The sequence below is a fragment of the Procambarus clarkii genome, chromosome 34, assembly GCF_040958095.1.
Source record: "Procambarus clarkii isolate CNS0578487 chromosome 34, FALCON_Pclarkii_2.0, whole genome shotgun sequence".
Taxonomy (NCBI): domain Eukaryota; kingdom Metazoa; phylum Arthropoda; class Malacostraca; order Decapoda; family Cambaridae; genus Procambarus; species Procambarus clarkii.
This window is the reverse complement of record NC_091183.1, coordinates 35,981,723-35,992,642: the sequence shown is the minus strand read 5'-3', so window position 1 is coordinate 35,992,642 and position 10,920 is coordinate 35,981,723. Positions and strand designations below refer to the sequence as shown.

The 10,920-nt window shown below is 42.4% G+C and overlaps 1 protein-coding gene across 1 annotated transcript in view; it reads right to left on the bottom strand.

Annotated features, from left to right (window-relative positions):
- Window positions 1–10,920, bottom strand: part of ssp6 (short spindle 6) — a 34,637-nt gene that overhangs the window by 5,146 nt on the left and 18,571 nt on the right. Inside the window, exons 2-4 of the mRNA XM_045748202.2 lie at window positions 6,043–6,162; window positions 4,297–4,399; window positions 2,779–2,906 (exon numbers count right to left, since the gene is read on the bottom strand). Of these exons, the coding sequence (XP_045604158.2) occupies window positions 2,779–2,906; window positions 4,297–4,399; window positions 6,043–6,162 (351 nt within the window). The remainder of the gene's footprint in view (window positions 1–2,778; window positions 2,907–4,296; window positions 4,400–6,042; window positions 6,163–10,920) is intronic.

Genomic DNA, 10,920 nt, shown 5'->3' with positions numbered 1-10,920 from the left:
AACATTCTAGCAGAATAATTGGCTAAGAGAACTACTACCACCAAACCCAGAGAAGATAGGGGAAGGAATAATGGGAACTGGAGCAAAAGGATATACTGCTCCGAGTAATACTTTTTATATAAACTCAAGGTTCCCTACAGTGCCAGCAGAAGCCACTCTAAGTACAATACAACAAGGGTAAGGCTCACCTGAGCTGCTGAGTGGAGAAAACAGAAGCAGCAGGAGGAACAGCAACCGTACCCCCAAGCACCTTACCCTGCCAGAGAAGAGGGTCACCATGAGGAAAGTCTGCCTAAGACTACACAAAGGTGGGGATGTGCTAGGTGACAAGCATATGAGCAGACATTCAAAACTTCCCAAGCAGAGATGTCAGCACAGGACACTGCCCAGAAGAATGTGGTGAACAACTGGAAGAAAAAAGACCCCTGAAGAAGTTCAAGGCTGACAATACTGGGCCACTTCAAAAAGTAACTGAGAAAGTAGAGCCTTAGTGCATGCTACCCCTAGCAAAAGATTTAAAAACATAAAATACCTCTGAATACAGGAAACATGGTTAATGAACATCACTGCCACCTGCTTCCCAAACACTTCATGTGAAGGTTGTTGGAGAATGAAAGGGTAAGCAAACACAGCTGGTCTACTGTGTTATACAGTATATCTTACCTTGCACTCATTACACTGTTATACTCATCTATCTGTGTCTCACTTATGGTATCTGTGCCTGGGGTTATACAAACAATAAATACACACCCCAATACAAACCATATATGCACTTCCTCACATACAGACATGACTGATGAACCTGATAAGTTCTACAACAAGGTTACCAAGACGTAGCTAGGGAGGCAAAGGATGCTAAATTGCCAAAATGCATTTGAGACTTTCCCCATAAAAAAGCTGATGCACACCTTGTAAAAACAGGCTGGGATAACTTGAAAAATACTGGACTGGATTAGAGAGTATGTGGCAAACAGAAAACAGAGGCTTATGATGAGAGTGAAGATGTCAGGTCGGAAGTGTTGGTTCTTATTGCTGTCACCAATGGCGGCTACTTATTATTCACCACATACTCAGCCTGTTAGAAGTACTGTAGTGTAAAATGTTTATGATTGGCACAAAAGATACAAGTAAATATCTGACACTGGATTTTACAATTTATCTGTACACATTGTATTTACTTACAATGCTAGCCAGTAACAAAACACTGCTTGCCCTTTAACTACAGTACTATGTATGACAATATAATATTACACATTGGAGGTAAGTTAATTTGGTAGTGCAGTACTTAACATAATTTTCAACATTGTATATTTACTTGGATCGCTATTCTTCCAGATTTATGTAAAAATCTGTAGGATAGCTGCTGATATTCGCCATGTATGAACGTGAAGACAATTGTAATCTTCTGTTTAGTTAAAATTACTTCTGCTGTTCTGTTTCAATTTCTGCTGTTCCAACCATCATGTAGTTATTACCATTCTTTTTTCTTTTTTTCCCTCTTTCAACTCAATTTATGCTTTTGATCTCAATTAGTTTTAAGTTTTAGTCTTAGTGTTTTCCCACATCTTGCCCGAAATGCTCTGTGTATTAGTGGCTTTAGGCATAGTATGTACTAGCTATATCTAAAAATCCAACATTCTGTTTGTAACTCATTTTGAATGTATGTACTTTTACCTGACTAAACATTATTATTATTATTACTGTATTATTGTTAGTATACGATGAGTTAGGACCAAATAGATAATGTTTGGATAGGATGAAAGCTGTTGAGAAGGATAAATACTGAAAAGGACTCCAGTATACTACATTAGGATAATAACAGCCTGCAGAAATGCAGAGAAATGGCTACCGGAGTTTGATTCTTAAAATATAAAGTAATGAGGTTTCGGAGAGGGAAGAGGAGAGACTAAGCTATAAGGAAGACAGCTGCAAGAAAAAAGGAGAAGGATCTGAGAGTTGACACCAACCTTTACACTAGACGTGTTAACAGAACATCAACAGTAATGTATATGCAAAATTAGTAAACAAATTGGGTGTGTTGACAGGTGTTGACGGATTGTATTATAAGTCAAAGAGTACTTAATGGATGAGCTGTTCCTCAGACAGCCTTCATGATTTGACCTTACATGATCCCCTGACCCAAGTGTGGCAATGAGCTTACTTAAGTATGAGATCTCACTCATTGCCTGCAATCTGCTGGATAAACAATCTGGCCCGCATATCTACTGCAAAGCAGACAATAAAAGACATTATCACTCTGAAAGCGTTCTGCACAGAATGCCGAGAATTATCCAAGAACAACGTCGACTCTCATGCTAGGAGACTGATGGCCACAGGACCGAACTAACAACTTTGCATGTAAGACATGACAGGTCTGATCTTACTGAGACTTTAAATACTGAACATTTTAGTGATAAATCCAGACCACTTCTTTACACAGTCCAACATTACATGATGAATTAGACACTGTTTCAACCTTATCAAGCCTCAATGTAGGATAGATAATAGGGGGACCAAAGATGAAAAACCCATGTAACCAACTACCAACAAAAGCCATATATGCAAGAATAGTGCTGCAGTCCAAAAAAAAATGCTTAAAAACTCATCAAGAAGAATGGAGGGATTATCCTCAAGCCACTGGCTTCCCGTCCTTGCCACACCCACACAATACTGTAGTGGCCATCAGGTAAATTAGGCAAACTCATAATACATAGCACAATCAGATTTAACATGTTAAAATTATTATTTTAATTCACTTGGTCAATGTAGAGCACATACCTTGTGCACACAGTCTTCAAAGAGCACTACCATGCGCATCCTGTCACCACACCCCTGGATGAAGTTGACCAAAGCTTTATGATCAGCTTTTTCCATATCATGGCCATTAATAGACAGAATTACATCTCCTGTGGATATTTATACTATGTAAAGTTATATTATACTATGTAACACAGTAAAGTTATTAAAAGAAAATACATTTATCATACATAAAATTTAATAAAGAAATAACATTAATTCAAATGCAGTTTGAAAACCATAAATTTTAAAGGACTTACAATGGAATCTCGACTTAGGAATACCCCTACTTATGAATTTTTCGAGTTACAACCCCAATTTTGTCGGAAAATCCGACTCGACTTACAGTCTTTGCCTTGACTTGCAACTTTGTTGATACACGTATGGGTCGACCGAGCGTGTGGTGCACTTCAGTTTACCAGTGTCTCTCTCCTAGTGATGATCGTGCTTGAATTCTTTGTAACGAATTTCATTGTTTTTCCGTTTTTTTGGTTTTGAACATAAAAGTAATTATTATATATCAAGTCATGGGTCCCAAGAAAGTTAGTGGTAAGGTCCAACCTAAGAAAATAGATGTGAGCAGAGGCAGTATAGAGGATGTCCCTTCCTCATTAAGAAAATGTGTGAAGTATGGGAAGAACTGCAAAGTTTTATTGAAAAAACTCGCCTAGATAAAGCTGTAGCAGGCCATTTCATTCACCTTTTGAATGATGATGTGATGTCTCACTACAGACTAGTGTTAAAATTTAAGGAAAAACAAGGGTCTTTAGACTGATATTTAGTAAGCCAAGCAAGCACTGAACCACAACTCGGTCCTAGTGATATGATTGCAAAACGTAGGAGAGAGAGTACCCCAGAGAAGTCATCACTGCCTGATGTTATAATGGAAGGGGGACTTCCCTTCCAAAAAGTAACACCTCTCCTCCTCACCATCTTCCATACGCCAACAAGAGTCATCAATAAAGGTAAGCTATAACTTGTACATACTATAGTACAAAATATGTATGTATTATGTATGAAATGTATTTGAAGTTAATAAACAAATCCACAAGGGCCGTGACGAGGATTCGCACCTGCGTCCGGGAGCTTCCCAGACACTGCCTTAATCGACTGAGCTACGACAGGGTAAAAGGGTTGAAACCGAAGTTCTACTGAACTTCGGTTTCAACCCTTTTACCCTGTCGTAGCTCAGTCGATTAAGGCAGTGTCTGGGATGCTCCCGGACACAGGTTCGAATCCTCGTCACGGCCCTTGTGGATTTGTTCATTTGATGCATCACGTTAGTGTGATCTCTGTGTGTGTTGAAGTTAATATTTTTGGGAGTGTGGAACGGATTAATTCAATTTACATTATTTCTTATGGGAAAATTTATTTCGAGTTACGAATTTTTGAGTTACAACCCGTCTCTGGGAACGGATTAAATTCGTAAATGGAGGTACCACTGTAGTTCCTAATGTGAGAATATTTTTGTTGACCTTGGAGGACTGAGGTGCTCCATACCTTCTCTCATGCCAGCCCTGAAGGCAGGTCCAGAATATTCAACGAAGTCCACATACGTAATAACTTCTATCTCACCATCCTTCTTGTAATGAATCCCATAGCTCTGCGGATAAGAAGCAGAATTTGACTTTGAAGTTAACAAACTGCATAATAGGTCCTATAGCTTTCCTGGACTGGGCAGAGTTACTATCTGGCTATGAAAGACATCTATGTTACACACCTAGTCTTCCTAATAATGTGTACTGTAGTGTCAAGGAAATCTGGCCTTGATAGAGATCTAGTTAGTAGTTAGTAACAGTTGACTGACAGTTGAGAGGTGGGCCAAAAGAGCAGAGCTCAACCCATGCAAGCACAACTAGGTGAATATAAATAAACATGACTAGATATTTACTCTACCCTATTATTCAGTATGACAATTTACAGTCATCCACATTGTAAACCAAACCACAATCTCTTACATAACAAAATGCTCCTCTTATTTATATAATTATTTCTGTAAATAGAAATGTCTGTCAGACTGAGGTTGGAGGCCAGACACTTAGGGCAAGATTCACCAAATTTTTCACAGTAATTGCAGTTGGGTATATGCCCAATATGGGCAAGTCGGGTTTGGCATGAAACAAAAAAAGGAGTACCATGTGATACTATGCCAAACGTGTTCCCACGAAAAACCTTGCAATACCATTATCAATGAACTCTGAATTATTATTTTTAGATTTTCCACCATGTTTAAACTTTGTGCTGATTATGCCAGAATTGTATCAATATTTCTACTGATACATTTGCCATAATAACCAAATCTATATATTTGAGGCATCATAAAATATCTAGCCCACACAACACTGGAAGACACACTACCATGCCACCTACTCTCTAACTCTACACTACATGTCTCAGACATGTAATATAGTAAATATAGTAGTTCTCTGCCTCCACATCTGCTCCCTATACCAACAACACACCACTCCCCACCCCCATCCCATGAGAGAGAGAGAGAGAGAGAGAGAGAGAGAGAGAGAGAGAGGGGGGGGGGAGGGAGAGAGGGAGTAGAAGAGAGGGAAGAGGGAAGAGATGGAGGAGGAGAGAGAAAAGAGAGGGAGGTGGAGAAAGAGAGAGAAGAGAGGGAGTAGGAGAGAGAGAGAAAAGAGAGGGAATAGGAGAGAGAGAGAAAAGAGAGGGAGGAGGGGGAGAGAGAGAGAGAAAAGAGAGGGAGGAGGGGGAGAGAGAGAGAGAGAGAAAAGAGAGGGAGGAGGGGGAGAGAGAGAGAAGAGAGAGGGAGGAGGGGGGGGAGAGAGAGAGAAAAGAGAGGGAGGAGGGGGAGAGAGAGAGAGAAAAGAGAGGGAGGAGGGGAAGAGAGAGAGAGCTGTATCTGTATGACACACACTTTCTCAATCACTGTAATGAAAAGGTTGCACCCAGAATGCTAATCTCTCATCTGAACGTATGTTGTGTATGTCAATATTTGAATACACCAAAATCATTAAGATCTATAGGTCAGGACAATATATACCCACCAACTTCGTGAAGGGGGTGCATTGAGGCTGACCTCATTTTAAAGTGGGCATAAGGGCCATCCCTGATGCCCCAAATGACACTACCCATACAATCACTAGTCACAATGCATAGTTGCGCGAAGGCTAGCCCCAAGCATCTGGCTTCCAACCTTGAACAGACAGACATTGTATCATAATGATAAAGAGGGAACAATGATTGTAGCCAGTCTTCACGTAGCGAGGCGCCACTCACCTGTATGGTGAAGCCAAAAGAATTGTTCTCCTTCTCGACGATGATGGTGCGTCTCCGCCGGTCCTCCTCGGGGCGGGTGACGCACACGCGGTCGCCCACCATCCGCTCCAGGATCTGTGTCTGTCGGAGCACAGTATAGGTGTCACTATCTCTACACACCTTTACAACACGCTGTAGGTCGCTACACCTTATTACGGGATAATACAGGTCGCTACACCTTACTACGCGACAATACAGGTCGCTACACCTTACTACGCGACAATACAGGTCGCTACACCTTACCACGTGACAATACAGGTCGCTACACCTTATTACGCGATAATACAGGTCGCTACACCTTATTACGCGATAATACAGGTCGCTACACCTTATTACGCGATAATACAGGTCGCTACACCTTATTACGCGATAATACAGGTCGCTACACCTTATTACGCGATAATACAGGTCGCTACACCTTATTACGCGATAATACAGGTCGCTACACCTTACTACGCGACAATACAGGTCGCTACACCTTACTACGTGACAATACAGGTCGTTACACCTTACTACGCGACAATACAGGTCGCTACACCTTATTACGCGATAATACAGGTCGCTACACCTTATTACGCGATAATACAGGTCGCTACACCTTACCACGTGACAATACAGGTCGCTACACCTTATTACGCGATAATACAGGTCGCTACACCTTATTACGCGATAATACAGGTCGCTACACCTTATTACGCGATAATACAGGTCGCTACACCTTATTACGCGATAATACAGGTCGCTACACCTTACTACGTGACAATACAGGTCGTTACACCTTACTACGCGACAATACAGGTCGTTACACCTTACTACACGACACGTTACTACACGACACTACACTACACGACACTACACTACACGACACTACACTACATGTCAATATTTTAAGTTTCAATGAGATCCGCTCTGTCATGCCTGGTTTGCAGTGTTGTTAGGTCTGTGGCCCTCAACCGTTCCTGATACGCGAGTTGACTGTTATTGCCCGGTGTTGTACTTCAGAGCAGCTATATGTCCTTCTGAAGATGAGGTCTCCATGCTTGGATAAATGGGGGCGCACCAGAGATTTATAAAGTTGAACCATTACCTCATATTTTCCTTATAATCAATAGTACGCTTGATTATTCCAAGGGTTTGTGTAGCTTTTCTGACTGCTGCTCCAACCTGTTGTGCAACTTTTTGAGTGGTGGATTTTGACTTCAAGGTTATTATCTTGGGAACCTGGGGCTAGATTCACGAAGCAGTTACGCAAACACTTACGAACCTATACATCTTTCCCCAATCTTTGGCGGCTTTTTTTACAATTATTAAACAGTTAATGAGCTCCGAAGCACCAGGAGGCTGTTTATAACAATAACAATAGTTGATTGGGACGTTTTCATTCTTGTAAACTGTTTAATAAATGTAACTAAAGCCGTCACAGATTGGGTAAAGATGTACACGTTCGTAAGTACTTGTGTAACTGCTTCGTGAATCTGGCTCCTTGTCGTATGCCTCTCCAGTGATGTGCTGTTATGTAATGCTATTAATTTGGTGGTCGTGGCTTGGGTTGTTATGCCCCACATGCAGGGTCTTGCATTTGTGGATATTAAAATGCATTTGTGGGGTTCATGTAGATATCTATGTGAGATCATGATAAAAAAAATTGAGAAAGAGATGACGTGATTTGACGGTTGGCGGAAGTAAGTGTTAATGGGTGTGACAGTTGACAGGGTAATGTTGTTGTCGGGTAACGGTTCATGTGGGAGAGAGCTGATATAGGGAGGCAATCATTGACCAGGATTTCACTTGGCTGACTGAGGCTGACTGAGCCTAAGCCTTACGCTATTAGTTATTAACTGGAAAGATATACAACCAGGTTCCCAAATACTACTAGAGGTACTAAATAGAGGGAGTCTCTCTCTCTCTCTCTCTCTCTCTCTCTCTCTCTCTCTCTCTCTCTCTCTCTCTCTCTCTCTCTCTCTCTCTCTCTCTCTCTCTCTCTCTCTCTCTCTCTCTCTCTCTCTCTCTCTCTCTCTCTCTCTCTCTCTCTCTCTCTCTCTCTCTCTCTCTCTCTCTCTCCCCCCCCCCCCCCCCCCACTACTACTATCTTTAGAATCGAGCTATTAGCTCTTATACCCCGCCTTTCTAACCCATCTATTTTCCTCTATTACACCTACTATATATATATATAATATATATACATATGCGAACAAGCCTGAATGGTCCCCAGGACTATATGCGACTGAAAACTGAAAATAAAATATATATTTCTATTACACATACACACACACATCTCCAGGAAGCAGCCCGTAGCAGCTGTCTTAACTCCCAGGTACATATTTACTACTAGGTGAACAGGTGCATCAGGGTGAAAGAAGCTCTGCCCATTTATTTCTGCCTCTACCGGGGATCGAACCCGGGCTCTTAGGACTATGAGCGCTATGCACTCAGCCGCGAGGCCCGTGTGTACTTACCTATTACTACTCACCGGTGTGTGTACTCACCTAATTGTGCTTGCGAGGGTTGAGCTTTGGCTCTTTGGTCCCGCCTCTCAACCGTCAATCAACTGATTTACAGATTCCATGTGTGTGTGTACTCTCCTAGTTGTGCTTGCGGGGGTTGAGCTTTAGCTCTTTGGTCCTGCCTCTCAACCGTCAATCAACATGTGCCTGAGCCTATTGGGCTCTATCATATCTACACTTGAAACTGTGTATTGAGTCAGCCTCTGTGTGCGTGCGTGCGTGGTGGGAGAGATGGGACAACGCGCCACACTCCGTCCCCCCCGACACCTGGGTGAGAAGGAAGGAGTGATAAGAGAAGCGTGGGAGGATGAGAGGGGAACAGAGAGAGGTACAAGAAGAGGAAGGAGAGGGTTGAGGTAGGTGAGAGTACTGGGGGGAGGAGGAAGCAGGGAGCGTGAAATAAGAGAGGTAAGTCAGCTGGTGTGGCGTATATACTTAAAACAATTTCAGCACTCACATAATAGCCGAAAAGATACAGTATTTAAAACTGTTGGTATACTCTCAAGAATCTGGTGCCAGATTCACGAACCAGTTACGCAAATACTTACGAACGTGTCCATCTTTCTACAATCTTTGACGGCTTTGGTTACATTTATTAAACAGTTTACATGAATGAAAACTTCCTAATCAACTGTTGTTATTATTATAAACAGCCTCCTGGTGCTTCGCAGCTCATCAGTTGTTTAATAAATGTAAACACAGCCGCCAAAGATTGAGAAAAGATGTACAGGTTCGTAAGTGCTTGCGAAATTGCTTCGTGAATCTGCCCCCCCCCCCCCCTTGAGTCTATATTCCCACTCTGCTCACACTATACTACTGACTAATCTATCCCTGTCTCACTTAGGGTATCTGTGGACGGGCTTCAACCAAACACTCACAAGCCTATCATCACACAGCACAAATCAGCTATGAGAAGTCTAACACATTATATATGTGTTCAGACAAACAGCCTCTCTCTTCACATCCCTAAACACGCACTCTACACATTCTCACGAGATATTTACTTTACAAAGCCTTATTCTTAAATTATAATCCTGCTTTGAAACTCTTCCCAGATGGACGTAAGAGAACCCCATGAGCATCACACCAGAGGTAAATATATCTGATATAACCAGTCAGACTGTACACATGTACCATGCACATATATGAGGATGAGGGGTAGAGGGCGGGAGGAGGGGAAGATGAGGGGTCATGTGCCTATAACGTACCTTTTACGGTCTGGTCGATAATAGTGAGTCACGGGAAGAAGAGGGAGGGAGGGAGGGAGGAGAGGTAGGGGGGGGGGAAATGAAGTATGAGGAAGGGAAGGGAAAGGAGGAAGGGGAGATGGGACTGGGAAAGGAAGGGGTGTGACTGGGAAAATGAGGAGAGAGAGAGAAAGATGGAATAGGGGAGAAGAAACAAGAAATAAATGATGGGGGGAGAGAGAAGAGAAGAACAAGAGGAGCGGAAAGAGCGAGAGTGACGAGAAAACCCAAAAGAAGGAACAGAGATGGAGGCAGGACCGAGGAGAGGAGAGAAAGGTTAAGGGGAAGAAGGTGGATATTAAAGGTGGAGAAGGAAAGGGAGGTGGCTCTGGTAGGGGGTCAGTGCCCCCCGAGGAGTGGTCTTTAACCAGACCCCAGATGACTCACATGGTCAGTCAGGCTGTTTGTGCCCGCAGCTCGCACATCCACCTAGGTATGGCATCTGGCCTCATCATTCGGAGGTCAATTAAATAGGGTTTGAAATGATCATCTGGGATGACAAGGCCTTCGTGAGCACATCTATGGGGTTGTCAGTAATGCCTATTGTCTTACATGTATAGAGAGGGAAGGAGCTGTAACGCCTGGGGTTGTTTAGAGTACTTACTGCAGTCTTAGTGGTGTTGGCGTTATTTAGTACACCTCGCCATGCCTCCTGCTCTCCTCACTCGTTACTTCATGTTGCACAGTTGCAACTAGTCTTTGGTAATAGTAGAACCACTTCCTCTTATGTCAAAACCAATCCCTCTAATATTAGAACCAGTCTCTCTAATATTAGAACCAGTCTCTCTAATATTAGAACCGGTCTCTCTAATATTAGAACCGGTCTCTCTAATATTAGAACCGGTCTCTCTAATATTAGAACCAGTCTCTCTAATATTAGAACCAGTCTCTCTAATATTAGAACCAGGCGCTCTTAACATTTGTCAAGTTAAGATTATGATGTATCTCTCTGGCCAGCGTTACAGAGAATAGCAGTTGAGATAATTTTGTGTGTTCCAATAATTTAAATGATTTCTTGAATGGCTTTGAGCAGCCAATGTTCTTGTCATATAGTCCATGTCAGCCACTGTGCCAGCTTTAAGTGAGGC